Below are 17,189 nucleotides of genomic sequence, written 5' to 3'. Positions count from 1 at the left end.
CCCTGGAAAGGTCCGAAAATTTGGCGAAGACCGCCAGGTACCGTGACTGCCGCTGAAAGGTCAGTGGCTGCTGGGAGATGTACTCTTCAATAGTTCTTGGTCTTTCGCCAAATCTCGGCCATGGTGAGTTGATGGCGAAACCCTTGAGTCCAATGCGGCGATAGGGGCATTCTCGGTACACCTGTCGTGCTTGACCACAGTGATAGCACAGCCGCCGCCTGTCCGGTGTGCGCCGCATCTCCTTGGGATCGGCTTCCGATTATCCAAGTGCTGAATCGGCTGCAGTGATGGAAGGGCATCGTGAGGCGTAGGGTTAACGAAGCGCGGTGAATCAGCAATGTAGCGACTAGCAGCTTCCGCGTATGACGCACGATCAGGCTCAGTTGCCACAGGCGGGACAATGTCGGAAAGCGGCACTTGCAGAGCCTGCTGTACCTCGTTTCTGATGAGGCTGCAGATGGATCCCGCAGTAGGTTGAGACGGGCAGTGAATCTTTTGCAGCTCCTCGCGCACCACCGATTCGCGCACCACAGAGATTCGATGTTGATGTTACTTCCTGCCACTCCAATCTGGCCTACGGACGAAGCGACACTCACTTGCCGGTCGTACACAGCCGAACGCTGCTGCAGCACATTTTCCATTGTTGTGGCTTTGGTAAAAAAAACAGCCGCAGTCGTTGGGGGACATCGAACGAGGCCAGCTAAAAGCTGCTCCTTAACTCCTCGCATTAAATGGCGGAGCTTGTTTTCTTCTGCCACGTCCGGGTCGACGAAAGAGGCTCGTCATGTCTTCAATGTACATGGTGACGCTTTCATTCGGCATTTCTATGCGCGACTGAATTGCTCTCTCGGCTCGTTCACGGCGACCGGGATTGGCCCAACTTGCCAGCAGCTGACGGTAACACACGCTGAAAGACGGGAAAGGCTCACGGTTTTCGCACCAAATACGTGCGCCGTCCTCCAGGCTGAAATAGGTATCCCTCATCTTGTCGGCGTCGGTCCCCCCATTGAAATCGGCGACCCGTTTGAATTCAGCCAGCCAGTCCTCGATTTCCTCGAAGACGGAACCGTGGAAAACCTTCGGCACTCGTGGCGTCTGCATCGTATAAGGCGCGGTTGCAGCGCCTTCCACAGCATTTCCTGGTGTCACTGACGTCATTTCTGGAAGAGGTCCACGCTCAGAAGGTAGTACTCGGATTCTTCGGCTGGCCCGGTGAACAGGTGTTGTCACTACAGGTACAGGGCTACCGGGAGGCTACATCGGCTGGGGGCTACCTCGCACCTCCACCAGTTCTCACGCCCTGCAGAAGCACTTAACCTAGGAAATACTGCACCGGTGGAGAGACACACGCAAGACTGGGAAGAACAGAACAACTCCGAGCGAGAGCGCGCACTGACACAGAACACCTTCCATTCTTGCGGATTGCTGGCTCGAGCTCGCGGTACCTGGTGAGCAGGGGGCAATATAACCAGCTGCGGCGATGTTCAATTTATATAATATACGTAGTTTGATGTCAGCTTTAAATTGCTCAGTTTATTTTGGCTGACCATTTGCCTGACACTATATTTGAATTCCTAAAGAAACCAAACGTAACGGTAATGTAACGACACGTTCCAATGTTGTGAGTATAACGGGAACGCGTTCTTTGCGCATTAAGGGAAATCGTAACGTCAACTCGTTTCGGAATAGGCAAGGAACGAGCCTTCGTTTCCATTTTAGAGGAACGTGTACAACACTGGTTACAACACTAGACGTGGAATGAGTTCAATAATACGTGCTTGAACATTGTAATACCCAAACACACCCAGTAACCTCACAGCTAAACTAGTTCACCCAACGGGCAATGCTTCTGAATGCAAGTTTCAATAGGTTATTTAGGATATGATGATGTGGTAACCTAGTTATTCATGAGGGTTCTCTTACCTGTGCTTTTTTGCAGTATACACTGAACCACCCGTAGTCTGTAATTTTCTTGCCAGCGGGTAGCCTCAGCACGACGGTACTTTTGTTATACGCCGAAAGAGGTGTAGCACTGCAAAAAAATTAATAACGGAACATCTATGTTTATTCGGCAGGAATTATGCCTTAACAAGTTCAATGCATCCTAGGAGCTCATGCTTCAGACCTCGACCTTGCGCACCGGAATCATACTAGCGACGATGCTGCCAGAACGAAGAAAAACTCCGGCAGAAATTCAATGAGACCTCTTACTGATGCTGAATGGAGAAACGAAACCCAAGTTATCACTAATTTTCCCACCGAACAAAGAAACCTTGATTCCCTGCCAGGTACCTATAGGGTTCAATGTTGTCATCGATCCGACTTAACGAAACTAGTTTGGCCACTCAGCCCGATTGAACCAAGTTTTTCTTGAAATAAATCAATAAATAAATGCGCATTTCTCTCTAATTTTGACACAGGCGGGTATATTTCTCGAGTGTGCGCTGTAACGCTCTCGCAGTAAAACAACGGGGCACCCAAGTCAAGGCCCTACCTTTGTTGTGACAAGGGTGCACGACGCGTACATTCACACACCAACAGATTGAGCTTTCTGTAACTACCTTACCAGGTGGCGCAGCGGTGGTTGCTTTCGTAATTTCATGATTTATGCGGCTGACGAAAGGCGCATTTATAATTCATCATTATCAACACAGCGGGCACTTGCGCAGTTGCACACGCTGCCCTATAGACGCGTACTGGGTACTTCGCTGCTTCGCGAAATGATGATGAAATATGCGGTATTGGGAGGCGCGCTCCTTCGAGTCGTCGTAGGCGTATTCATAAGGGCAGCACACAACGTTGGGCTAATATTGTCTTTATCAAATCATGCGCCAAATCATGGGCCATTGTTGCCGGAAGTCAGCCACTAGCGGATGAGCCGTTGATTTTGGCCGGCAATATTGCGCCAGTTTGCTGCCCTTCATCCAATATTGTGTTTTCACCGGCAATATTGGGCCAGGTTTGCCGCCGTCCAGCAGATATCGGCTGAGCCACTGACTTTCACCGGCAAATACAGAGCCAGTTCTTCAGCCTATCTTGGTTGAACCGTTGGCTTTTACTGGCTAATATTAGAGCCCTTTTGCCGTCCTTCAGACACTGTAGAGCTCAGGCGCAGTCTCTTACCCGCGAAATTCGGGCCTTTCAAGAGCGAAGCTGTTTAGCAAATCGTTCCTTGTGAGTTGATCGCTGAAGGCTGTCATCATCTTATTGGGTATGTGCCACTTTGCGGCTTCCTGAGAGCGAGTACAGAGAGAGAAAGAGAAATAAAGAAAAAGAACTAGAAAAATTGTTGCCGAAAAAAATTTCTTCCCGACGCAGGTTTGAACCCGCGTACCCTCGATCCGAAGGGCAGTGTCCTAACCACTCGGCTATCCAGGCACGCTAGCAGAGCATACCATAGCCTTGGGTAGTATAGAGTAGCAAGAGGGTGGGAAAAGAAAGTGACCGTGAGGAGAGATGTGATGGTGAGGAGGAGGGAAAGGAGGATGGGAGAGAGCAAAGAAAGAATGAGAACTGGGGAAATAGAGAGAAAGAAATGCAGAAAAAAAAGAAAGAGGGACAGAGAGAGAAAGACAGAGAGAGAAGTAGAGAGAGAAAAAAAAACAAAGAGGAAGCAAGGATGGCGTCGTCTAGCGGCCAGATACCGCACCAGCTGGCCAAGCCGCGCATACGCAGTAGCTAAGCGCCGCCTACCGACTGAGACCAACCCTGTCGTGCATAGCCTGACTCCTGAGGAGGAAGACGCCCATCTTGAAGCTAGACGTGTCGGTGTGCCAAGCTTTGCGCGACTACTGCAAACGGCCCGCAATCTGCGCTCGACCTGGCGATTGAGATAACGATTACTGAAATTCCGTTTATTTATTCGATGTTTCAATCAGACGTCGAGTGGAGGTGTTCGCAATGACGAGAAACTCGGCAGGACAACGGCATTTCTAACTTTCTCGGCCTCAGAAGTTCACCGGGACCGCTTAATTGAGCGGCTCGAACGCATTAGGGTACACATGGCGACGACACCGTCCATGCAGGAGGTGGCGCTCCTCGAACGTGTCGAACTTTGTAATAATGACCCTGTAGCGTGTGCGATACACGTCAACAAGCTCTTCCAAGTCACCCTCAACCTCCTCAAAGGCCGGCGTACTTGTTCACCGTTCAAACTATATCAATAATTGAGACGGACTTCATCCTTATTATTGCGATAGCAATTATATGGACAGTCTCGGCTGGATTTTGCCGTCGCCGTCGCCGTCGCCGCCGTCATGCACCGTATATGTATAAGTATGTATATATATAAAAAAGCCCCAAAGAAAAGTAATTCAGAAAAAATCTTCCGAAGCGCGGAATCGAACCAGGGACCTGTTGCTCCACAGCGGGTGGCGCTAGCCACTACGCCACGAAACGCAGATCCTTCAGGTAGCTAACGGCGAGCGTTATATACACAACCTTTACCACTGGACGGACTCTGAGACGGCTGCGCTTATAAGCGTTTCTTCATTACCAGCGAGATGGCGTTAGGAGCGCGACAGGCGCATTTAAAAGTCGTCGGCGAGCTCGCTCGCTTCTTCTTATACTTGCGCAAGGAGAACCTTGCCCTTCCGCTGTCTGCTCGCGCGGTTTTCTTGTGCTGAGGGGAAGAGGGATGTTTCACGCTTTCACCGTGATGTCCGCGCTCATGTTACGGAGCGTACGAAAGCCACTCGAGCTCAAGGGACGCCGCTAAACGAACAAACAGAAGATGAGCGCGAACTATCAAGTGTCACAGCTCGACACTTGAAGCACGCTAGTTTCCTTCGCTGCTTCGGCTGCCTTTGCAACACGAGCGCTGTTCAAACTGAGAGTATCCATTGGCGAGCGTCACTTCATATAGCATTAGTTTCTTGCTATCGCATTCATTGCTTCGGCCTTGCGGCGAAACTGTGACTTTTTATTGTTATTACTGCACTTGAAGTACGATGAAAAATGCGGTTCAAACACGGTGTACACAACGTTTTCATGTAGCAACACGTTGCAACAAGCGATGCACTTCAGTTTCAAAATTTCGACGAACGCCTTTCTCACACGGCATGCACCTTAGAGGACATCGGGGTGGGCGGGGGAGGTGGGGGAGGACGCACACTATTGTTGGAGGCATAGCCGCGCTCACAGGAGGGGTGCCAGAATGAGCGTCTTCTCCTCTCCTTCAAACCTCTACCCTCCCCATTGTGGCGAAACTCGCCTGAGAAGGCAGGGTAGGGTAGCCGTCCCGACGGAGGGATAATCGTGGTTGCGGCAACACAACAGTGGCCTGCTGGGCGTTTTTCAGTAAAACTCGGTTGATTTTTGGCGCTGTGCTCGTGTGGTCTCTTCTCTGCCTGTTTTTTTTTTTTTTTGCTGATTTATAGGGTGATGCGGGAGCAGGTTTTAACTGTGAACAGTTCTGTGCGAACTTCTGCGACTTTGAGCGTGTCCGTCCGTCCGTCCGTCCGTCCGTCTATCTATCTATCTATCTATCTATCTATCTATCTATCTATCTATCTATCTATCTATCTATCTATCTATCTATCTATCTATCTATCTATCTATCTATCTATCTATCTATCTATCTATCTATCTATCTATCTATCTATCTATCTATCTATGATTTTGCGCTCTCCAGGCCATTTGATCAATGGGATCTATACCAAAATTGGTACGGCATTACGTGACTGTATGATGATCATAAATGATAGGTAATAACATGAATATAATGACATGCATGTCATGAAAGGCATGGTTTACATCCCGAAGTCTTCTTGCTCTGGCAGCCGCGTCGTCAACTTGATATATACCACAATAGGGGATATTGAATATGTACAGCGCCATCTGTCCACAATCCAGTAAGCTCGATCCGCCATGTTTTGTTGGGCGCGAAAACGAAACCAGTCGCATATCGCAGCCTTTCAGGTGCTTGTTGCTGATTATTTATCTTCGTTCTGCGATGACTTCCCAATGCTTCGTGCGCTGTTCAGGCAACGAGGGAGCCCTGACAATGCCCGGAACAAGGTAGCATTAATTTTAATGGAATTTATCAGTTAAATGAACGAAGAAAAATGATATACCGACGCGAACTTGTTTCGTCAACAAGATCGGCACTGTGTTTAAGTTCAGAAATGACCGGCTCACGCAAAAGCGCTCTTCAACCTCAGTTCTTATTTCTCCGTTCAATTTAGTTGCTCGCCTGCAACATAAGCTACACTTACAGCGCAATATATTACGATATATGCATTTTAAACAGACGGCCGACGTCGCACGCGCGCGAGAGAGCATAGTTGACCAACATTAGCTTATCTGTGTTGCAGATCGACGAAAGCAATGATTTACGTATATAAACATGCGTAGGCAGTGCCACAGACGCTGCTGCGCGCGTCCGCGGTAAATCAGTGCCGCCACTCGAGACCCGATCGCAAAGATCCACACAGCCATCGCTTTGCAAGCTTCGCAAGGCAGTGTGCGCCGAAGTACATAGTCCGCACGCCGCGTCTGCCCTTCGCTTTACACCACCTTATCCATCAGCTTTTATTTTTCTTTTACTACCTTCGGTTAGCGTGCGATGCGAACGCGGAGCGAATTACGGAGCCGTACTACAGATGGAGCTGTTTGTTCGGTAGATCTCGGTGGATCGGGCAGATCATCGTGCTCACCTTTCCGCTGATCGCGGGCACTTGTATGCCTGTACGCTGTTCGCAATAGCGCGCGGCGCGCGATATTGCACGCCTCCGTGGCATGCAAAAGCAAAGAGCGCAATATTTTAAAAAGATATGTCGGTGAACGCACACGTATAACTTTCAAGAAAACCAGAACGGCAGTACTAAATCCGCGCGATAGATTACGACCACAAGGCATTATAAACAACCAGTGTGCATTAAAACAGCCTTACTTACTCAGGCCGCTCCCTCTGTACACAGTTCAAACGCGCGATCAATATTTTTGTTTGGTTTGCGGCGCACCGCTCATGCACATGTCCATGCCTTGTTCATTTCGATAAACTACGACACACGCTATTGCGAAGGGTGTAGAGATACATGTGGCTAAAGAAATGAGTCGAGGAACGCAGCACAGCGTTGCACAGGTCGCGCAGAAACAACGTGGTTTCGATATCTAACGCGTATTTATAAGCGCGCAGTGGGGAATACAATGTAGATGTATTGCTGTGCAAGGTTATCTAGAAGTTTGACAGTCACATCTCCTCTGCAACGAAAACTTTTCTTGACCGCTTACCTCAGATCGGAAGCACACGCCACTAGAGAACAGCAGTTCGGCTTTGCGAAGCGATGCGCCTCGTGCAGCTGCCGTCCGGATGGGTTTTGAAGCGCGCAGAGCTCCGATATTGCGTTCCCGTTGATTTGTGGCAGTACAGTGAGGTTCACTGACCGTTCGGCGCTAGACGACGAAAGAAACGGCCATATTTTCTTGGTCTGAAAGGTCCCCCAACGACTGCGGCTCAGCCTCTCCGTGGCCTCTCCTTATGGAGACGCTAGCAGACGATTGCACAACGGCGACCAACAAAAAATGGCGGAGGCGCCCAGTGTTGCCAGAGCACCAAGAACTATGAATATCCCCTATTGGTACGGCGTGACAAGAGTGTATGACGAACATAAGTGACAGGTTCTAAAGCGCAAATCATGACACGCATGTTATGTACAGCATGATTTATTAGACATGGTCTCGGGGCGCTTGCGGCCGTTTAATTAAATGTGTATATACCAAAATTGGCATGGCGAGACATTTTAGTATGACGAACATAAATGACAGGCGGTAACATGAAAATCGTGACGTGCATCTCATGTACGGCATGACTTACTTGCCACGCTCATGGTGCGCTCGCAGCCGGTTCGCTAGATTGATATACACCACAACGGGTATTGCGCGACTTGACTGTGTACTGAACATAAAAAAAAACGCCAAGCCTGCGCGGAAAGCGCAGCCCAGTCACAGCGAAAGCTTGAAGAGCGGCATTTCTAGAGCCCGTTATAAACTCTCTTGTGGCTACTAATACAAGTACACTAGCAACGTACCTACTACGCCACAAATCATAATTTTTGTGAAGTTGGGAAGCACCCACCACGACATTACTCGCCATTCTGCGGATAAGCGAGGTACCATCTCTAAGGCATTATGTGCAGCTTCTTGAAGCGACGGTTCGCTAGCTTTATATACACCAAGACTGTTACTGCGCGACGTGACTGTGTAACGAACAAAAAAGTCATGTGTTAACATGAAAAAAATCCGGCAGGTCCCACGCACTGTGGGAATCGATGTAATGCGAAGCAGCCAGCAAAGAGCTGCATACATCGCTTTGTTTATTTTTGAGCCAGATGAAATCATTCATGCCATGGCATCTAGTTCACCATATATCGCATGTTTGCCATGCACGCGTGCATGCACAATGTGGTATATACCATGTCAATGAAACGTATATTCTGGTATATAAAGTGCATGACCGGTCATTTATGTTCACCACGCACTCCTGTCATGCCATGCCAATTTTGGTATATATCCAGTTATGTAAACGGCCGGAAACGCACCATAACAGTGTCATGTAAACCATACCCTACATGACATGCATAACATAATTCGCATGTTAGGACCTGTCATTTGTGTTCGTCATACAGTCACATCGCACAATACCAATTTTGGTGTATATCAAACGAGCGAAATGGCCGCGGGTCCACCATGAGCGTGGCATGTAAATCATGCTATACATGACATGCATGTCATGGTTTTCATGTTACCCCCTGTCATTTATGTTCGTCATACATTCGCGTCACGCAATGTCAATTTTGGTGTATATCAAGCTAGCGAAATGGCCGCGATCGGACAATGAGCGTGGCATGTAAATCATGCCGTAAATGATATGCATATCATAATTTTCAAGTTACCACCTCTCATATAGGTTTGTCATACAGTCACGTTGCGCAATACCAAGTTTGGTGTATATCAAGCGAACGAAACGGCCGCGAGCGCACCATGAGCCTGCCATGTAAATCAAGTCGTACATGACACGCGTGTCATGATTTTCATGTTACCACCTCCAATTTACGTTCTTCATACAGTCGCGTCGCGCAATACCAATTTTGGTGTATATCAAGCCCGCGAAACGTCCGCGCATGCACCATGAGCGTGGCATGTAAATCATGACATGTATGTCATGGTGTTCATGTTACCACCTGTTATTCATGTTCTTGATACAGATCACATCGCGCAATACCAATTTTGGTGCATATCAATCTAGCGAAACGGCCGTGAGCGCACCATGAGCGTGCCATGTAAATCATGTCGTACATGACACGCATGTCATGATTTTCATGTTACCACCTCTAACTTACGTTCGTCATACAGTCGCGTCGTGCAATAACAGCTTTGGTGTATATCAAGACCGCGAAACGGCCGCGAATGCACCATGAGCGCGGCATGTAAATCATGACATACATGACGTGCATGTCATGGTTTACATGTTACCGCCTGTTATTGATGTTCTTCATACAGTCACATCGCGCAATACCAATTTTAGTGTATATCAACCTAGCGAAACGGCCGCGAGTGCGTCATGAGCGTGGCATGTAAATCATGTCGTGCATGACACGCGTGTCATGATTTTCACGTTACCACCTCTAATTTACGTTCGTCATACAGTCGCGTCGCGCAATACCAATTTTGGTGTATATCAAGCCAGCGAAACGGCCGCGAATGCACCATGAGCGTGGCATGTAAATCATGACATACATGACATGCATGGCATGGTTTTCATGTTACCACCTGTTATTCATGTTCTTCATGCAGTCAAATTGCGCAATACCAATTTTGGTATATATCAAGCTAGCGAAACGGCCGCGAGTGCGTCATGAGCGTGGCATGTAAATCATGACGTGCATGACACGCGTGTCATGATTTTCATGTTACCACGTGTCACTTATGTTCGTCATGTCAAAATGTGTCGTCATACCAGTTTTCGTATATATCTATTCATTTAAACGGCCGCGAGCGCCCTGAGACCAGGTCATGTAAATCATGCCGCACATGACATGCGTGTCATGATTTGCACGTTAGGACCTGTCATTATGTTCGCCATGAACTCTTGTCACGTCATGCCAGTTTTGGTATATGTGAAAATAACGGAATGGCCGCAAGAGCCCCAAGGCCGTGGAATGTAAATCATGCTGTTCATGATATGCATATCATGATTTTCATGTTATGACCTGTCCTTTATTTGAACATGTTTAATACAGCGCAACGACGACAAGGACACAAGAGAAGAGGAGACAAACCACAGCGCTGACTCGCAACTGAATATTTTATTAAAAGACAAGAACGAAAAAAGGGGGGAACTTCAACCCCACACCCATGTGACACACAAAAGCAATGAAACGGCAAGTCAGCTGACATCCTGAACAATAAAGAGCCTCACGCAGACCACGTGTACTCTCCAGCACCAGAGAAGTTAAGATATCGTGCTATCTAGAAACCTAACCTCGCTATCATGTAGGGCAATAGAAGGCACACTAATGCACTGTTCTCCCCTTTTTCTGATATTATAAGCTTCAATTATTATTTGAATTCAATTATTATTTCAATTATTATTCAATTATTCAATTATTATTTGAATTATTTGAATTATTTATAATTGAAGCTTATAATATCAGAAAAAGGGGAGAACAGTGCATTAGTGTGCCTTCTATTGCCCTACATGATAGCGAGGTTAGGTTTCTAGACAGCACGATATCTTAATTTCTCTGGTGCTGGAGAGTACACGTGGTCTGCGTGAGGCTCTTTATTGTTCAGGATGTCAGCTGACTTGCCGTTTCATTGGTTTTGTGTGTCACATGGGTGTAGGTTTGAAGTGCCCCCCTTTTTTCGTTCTTGTCTTCTAATAAAATATTCAGTTGCGAGTCAGCGCTGTGGTTTGTCTCCTCTTCTCTTGTGTCCTCGTCGTCGTTGCGCTGTGTTAAACATGTTCAAGTATTATCACCAACTGGCCCAGCTATCAGTTCTTCTACTGTCCTTTATGTTCGTAATACGGTCATGTTATTCCATACCAATTTTGGTAGACATCCGATTAACGAAACGGCCAGGAGAGCACAAAGTCGTAGGCGGCTAGATAGATAGATAGATAGATAGATAGATAGATAGATAGATAGATAGATAGATAGATAGATAGATAGATAGAGAGATAGATAGATAGATAGATAGATAGATAGATAGATAGATAGATAGATAGATAGATAGATAGATAGATAGATAGATAGATACGCTCAAACTCGCAGAAGTTCGCTAAGAAATGATTCGCATTTAATAATGACTTGCATGTCACCTACAGCGTGGTTTACATGCTACGCTAATGGTGCGCTCGCGGTCGGTTGCCTAGCTTGCTACACCACGAGTGGTATTGCGCAACGTGGCCGTATGACGAACATAAATGAAAGGTGGTAACATGAAAAGAATCACATGCATGTCATCTACAGCGTGGTTTACATGCCAGGATCATGGTGCGGTCGCGGCCGGTTGGCGAGCTTGGTATACATCAAGAGTGGTATTGCGCACCGTGACTATATGGTGAACATAAATGGCAGGTGGTAACATGAAAATAATGACATACATGTCATACACGACATGATTTACATGCCATGCTGATGGTGCGTTCGCGGCCGGTTCGCTAGCTTGATATACACAAAAACTGGTATTGCGTGACGTGACTGTGTAACGAACATAAAAGGCATGTGGTAACATTAAAATAATGACATGCATGTTATGTACGGCATGATTTACATTACACTGTCTTGGTGTGCTTCCGGCAGTTTTGTTAACAGGATGTATACCAAAATTGATATGGCATGACATAACTGCGTGATGAACACAAATGACAGGTCATGAAATGTACATACAGAATATACGTTTTATTAGCATGGTTTATACCAGACGGTGCATGCATGCATGCGTGACAAACATGCGATGTATAGTGAACTAGATGTCATGACATGAATGACTTCATTTGCCTGAAAGACAAGCATGGTGATGTATGCAGCTCATTGCTGGCTTCTACGCATTACATCGATTCCCACAGTGCGTGGGATCTCCCAGATTTTTTTAAACTCCAGCCACCAGAACGTGTTATAGAAGCGTGCGTGTGCGGGCATGTGGGGGTGAAAGGTTCAATCGTGAGACTGATACGCCGCAAGATTCGGGCACAGTTTTCGGCAGAGATCAGCGCAGCGAGCAACAAGCAGCTTCGTGGTTCCATAAGTGGACTCGCTCGCCTCAGATAAGAAAGGCCTGCTCTTGCAAGTCATCGGATTTTAGAGCGAAGCTGCATGCCTCTAGTTGGTCGGAAAATTTGGTGGCGTGAACACAAAATGCCAGGCCCCTAAACCACCAACAGACGCTCGCATGCTTCTCTGCTAGCAGATGCTAGCGTGCTTCTATACTAGCAGATGCTAGCTTTGTGCGTTTTCACTTCGCACGTTGAGGAAGGGCATCCGGAGAGGTGGACAGACGAGCTCACGAACGCGTTCACCGTAGACTCGTGCACAACTGCAACGCCACAACTAAATTGCGACCTCTGGGTGGTTTAGGAGCCCTTTAACATGAAGGCAGACGACAAATCTTTCTTTGCAATCAGGCATACGACATAGAGCTCAGTATTTGTCGCAATAAAGAAACCCACAAAACAAGCATCAAAGCCACATGATCAGGCGCTTGTGAACAATGGGAACACCCTTCCACGTGTTCCCAGCAAAGATTACGTGGCAGCTACTTTGCATTCACACGAGGGCTTCGAATGACGTCAAACGGCGCTTCCTTCTCCCTGCGTGTGTTTCTCGCTTTCATATATAAAAGAGAGACCCATCTAGCAACTCATTCAGTACACTGTAAGACTTCCATGGGTAGACTACGGAAATTAAGGACACCAAATGAACAGCGTAAATGCAATGCTGGAGAAAAGGAACAAATTTGTCTTGCTGAAAATGGTCGCGGAAGCAATCACGGTCTACCACAGCGACCACAAAGCGATTATCACTGCGATATTAGTCTAAAGTAATAATAAAACATACCGGTCGAAAGTGCGCAATGGGACGGGACACGAAGAAAGGCAACACAAACGAGCGCACGTTTGTCTTGCCTTTTTTCGTGTCCCGTCCCATTGCGCAGTTTCGACCGGAATGAACTCGTACCAACTCGCCCAACTCTCCACGCTGCTTACTCATCAAACATACCCCCTCCCCTCCCCAGTCAGTATGTGTGGTTCGTACAGCTACTAACATCTGCTACTAACCATACTTTTTGGTGTGTTCTGTTATTTTGGTGCGCTTCCATTTCTTGCTCGTTCATATTCTTGCCGATCCAACGGGCACACGTGGGAGGCTTTGATGCACGATTCCTCCCGGTTACATCCTACCTTGGGGTTAGCAGTGAATGCGTAGGTGTCTACCTTGTTTAGATGTAAAGTGTATGGGATCTTGCGCTTCCACTCGCAACGTTTTTCCCGTAGCCAGCAGCAGTTTTTTTATTCAGGCGTTTGCCCCGTAAGTTATCACTGGAAAAATTGTAAATTTCCACTTCAGGGATAGTGGTAATTGATTTGCCGGTAGTGTGTTGTCCATGCCTGTCGTTTGCGAACCAACTCAACTTTATTCTTTGGATAATTTCATAAACATCGGGGGCGTCCTGTTATTAGCCTACGCGTATACATAGTTTACAAGGTCTGCTTGCCAACCTTAATCTCGCTTTTTCGGCGGGCCATTACCTTTGCCCATTTTTAATCCTCTTTTAGCGCTACCTTCGTTTATATCTTCAATTATTTTTTAACCGTGAAGCAGTTAATCAGGGCACAAAAGCGGCTGCTAACCTCGGTTGAGCGGAGTAAACTACAGTTAACGCCAGCTGCGGTTGGTACATGCTACACGCAAAAAGTTGTCCTTAGTTTCGGTCTTTGGAGCAGGTCACGTGCACTCAGTTAAAACTACAAACGTTTAGCTGGTTTTCATAAGTGTACTGACAAATACAATGTATTTTATTCAAAGTAAATCCTTTCTCCTTGCACCTGCAGACCGCGAGACTATCCCGTCAAGTGTTTCGACAGTGTTTGGAATAAGTAAGGGCTAGTCTCGCAACTATGGGCCAAGTCACCTTGCGGTCGGTGTGAAAGCCAAGAGAATCCGTTGCTTGATACGTTTCGTATCACTGTGTTCGGTGCGTGGTTTACTTTGACGGACTGTTCCGCGTGTCAGCGCCTCTGTTGCTGAAAAAGGCCAGTGGACTCGCTTTAGGGATGACGTTTCGGCCTCCAGTGGAGCCACACTGCGATCGACCGCCGACATCGGTGCCACCATTTTGTTAGTTAGCTTCCTTAACTTAGATTGTCAACCTCAGGTCAACCACGGTTAGTGAGATAACTGCGGTTAGGCGTTCCGTGAAACTGGATGTAACTGCGGTTTAAGGGAACTGAGGTTTGCCGTAACGTTAGCGTACCCGCGTAACCGCGGTATTGCAAGGTCTGGGACAGGCTGCGGTTCGACTCTACTCTATCGATGCGAATGAAATATCTAGCATCAGCCAAGACGGCCACGTTAACTCGGATACATGCAGCGCAACTTAGGCGAAGACAGGAGACACAGACGAGCGCCGACTTACAACTGAGTTTATTTGCACTTCGACAAGCCTTTTTGTATGCACCAAACAAGCCTATATCAACCATTACACAGATGAGCTAGATAAACTACGACCAGAAAGGACACAAAGATGCTGTAGGTAAAAAAAACAGCTCTTCTCATTCAGTTCGCCCTGTGTGTAATGGTTGATATAGGCTGGTTTGGTGCATACAAAAAGGCCTGTTGAATTGCAAATAAACTTAGTTGTAAGTCGGCGCTCGTCTGTGTTATTTGTGTCTCCTGTCTTCGTCTAAGTTGCGCTGCACGTATCCGAGTATGTACCAACTCCCCCAAGTCAAAGTGTTATTGGCCACGTTAAGCCCCAAAGATCGACCAACTTCGCTTTTACTAAAGCTCTATACGGCTAGTGTAAACTTCCGTCATTTTTTGCGATTCGTCACCGCTATTGCCGAAAAGCACGGTACCATCCGCAAAGCGCAGAGATGTTCTCCGCCAATCGTAATTCCTATATAGTTCTTTAAATATTCATTGTGGTCATGCCGTAAATACGATTGCAGAGATTGTAACTCTTCACCTAACCCCAATATGGATCAGGATTTTCTTGCTTTCCTTGAGGAGGAATACGGTGGCTGTGCAACTTTTAAATGCGAAGCATTTCTTAGCGAACTTCTGCGACTTTGAGCGTATCTATCTATCTATCTATCTATCTATCTATCTATCTATCTATCTATCTATCTATCTATCTATCTATCTATCTATCTATCTATCTATCTATCTATCTATCTATCTATCTATCTAGCCGCCTACGACTTTATGCTCTCCTGGTCGCTTGGTTAATCGAATGTACACCAAAATTTGTATGGCGTAACATGACTGTATGGCGAACATAAATGATAAGTCATAACATGAAAATCATGAAACGCATGTCATGTACAGCATGATTTGCATGCCACGCTCATGGTGCGCTGGCGGCTGTTTCGCTAGCTTGATATAGACCAAAGTTGGTATCTTGCGACGAGATTGTGTGACGAACATAAATGACACGAGTTAACATGAAAATCATGACACGCATGTCATGTACAGCATGACTTAGATGCATGCCACGCTCATGGTGCGCTGGCGGCCGTTTCGCTAGCTTTATATATACCAAAATTGGTATCTTGCGACGTGACTGTGTAGCGAACATAAATAACACGAGTTGACATGAAAATCATGACACGCATGTCATGTACAGCATGACTTACGTGCCACGCTCATGGGGCGCTGGCGGCCGTTTCGCTAGCTTGATCTACCCCGGAATTGGCATTGCGCGACGTGCCTGTGAGACGAACATAAATAACACGAGTTGACATGAAAATCATGACACGCATGTCATGTACAGCATGACTTACGTGCCACGCTCATGGGGCGCTGGCGGCCGTTTCGCTAGCTTGATTACCCCAAAATTGGTATCTTGTGACGTGACTGTGTGACGAACATAAATAACACGAGTTCACATGAAAATCATGACACGCATGTCATGTACAGCATGACTTACGTGCCAAGCTCATGGTGTGCTGGCGGCCGTTCGCTAGCTTGATATACACCAAAATTGGTGTCTTGCGACGTGACTGTGTGACGAACACAAATAACATGAGTTAACATGAAAGTCATGACACCCATGTCATGTACAGCATCACTTACGTGCCACGCTTATGGCGCGCTTGCGGTCGTTTCGCTAGCTTGATCTACCCCGAAGTCGGTATTGCGTGACGTTACTGTGTGACGAACATAAATAATAGGAGTTAACATGAAAACCATGACACGCATTTTCCTCAATGACATACAAGACGATGTATGCAGCTCTTTGCTGGCTGCTTCGCATTACATCGATTCCCACAATGCGTGGGATCTGCCGGCTTTTGTATATCTTGGCTATTGTATATACGGATATTTAGGTGTTCCTTTAGGCATAATTCTTCTAGAACTGCTGCTGTGCTAATGTGTGCACATATATGTGAATAAAGTGTTTATCACCTTGCAATTGTGTTAGAGGCATGTATAGTTGGTGCAGCAGGCCTTTTATGCTTTTTAGTTGCGGAGACAATACTGACTTTTCTTTTCGGCCTTGCATGGTCCCAATGGCACACCCAGACTTCCGTGGAGCAATCATCGTCATTACAAAGTATTTTCCGTACAAAGCGCCAATGGTGGCGAGTCGGCGAATGCCGTGTGGCTGCCAGTGGGGTTTTTTAGCAGTGGCGGCTTATGATTAGGGCTCCGTGTTTTCGGATAAATAAAAAAAAGACTAATAAAAACTCGCCGGTAAAACTTTTGACAATTCGAATTTATCTCACAAACTCCGATTTTAACGGCCAATATGACCCTGTTACGTTCTTTATCGAAAGGGCATGTTCTAAACGGCCATTGACACATCGACCGGTTCGGCCGATATATAAACATTACCTCACGCACCAGTTTTGCCGTGCACTTTGTCATGCTGGGATTACACTAAATCAGGCTGATGAACCTCTTGGCAGCCTCTTTCGAAGCAAGTTCCCGGCGGCACGCACGATTCCTGGTATTCATCAA

The 17,189-nt window shown here is 46.8% G+C and overlaps 1 protein-coding gene across 1 annotated transcript in view; it reads right to left on the bottom strand.

Moving 5' to 3' along the window:
• The window catches only part of LOC119383869 (protein Skeletor, isoforms B/C), a 302,496-nt gene that overhangs the window by 79,998 nt on the left and 205,309 nt on the right, over positions 1 to 17,189 (bottom strand). Inside the window, exon 9 of the mRNA XM_037652144.2 lies at positions 1,924 to 2,032. Coding sequence (XP_037508072.2) covers positions 1,989 to 2,032 — 44 coding nt within the window. The 3' untranslated portion in view covers positions 1,924 to 1,988. The remainder of the gene's footprint in view (positions 1 to 1,923; positions 2,033 to 17,189) is intronic.

Source organism: Rhipicephalus sanguineus, chromosome 1 (genome assembly GCF_013339695.2).
Source record: "Rhipicephalus sanguineus isolate Rsan-2018 chromosome 1, BIME_Rsan_1.4, whole genome shotgun sequence".
Classification (NCBI taxonomy): domain Eukaryota; kingdom Metazoa; phylum Arthropoda; class Arachnida; order Ixodida; family Ixodidae; genus Rhipicephalus; species Rhipicephalus sanguineus.
Note: the sequence above shows the minus strand (reverse complement) of the source record. Positions and strands in the feature narration are given on the sequence as shown.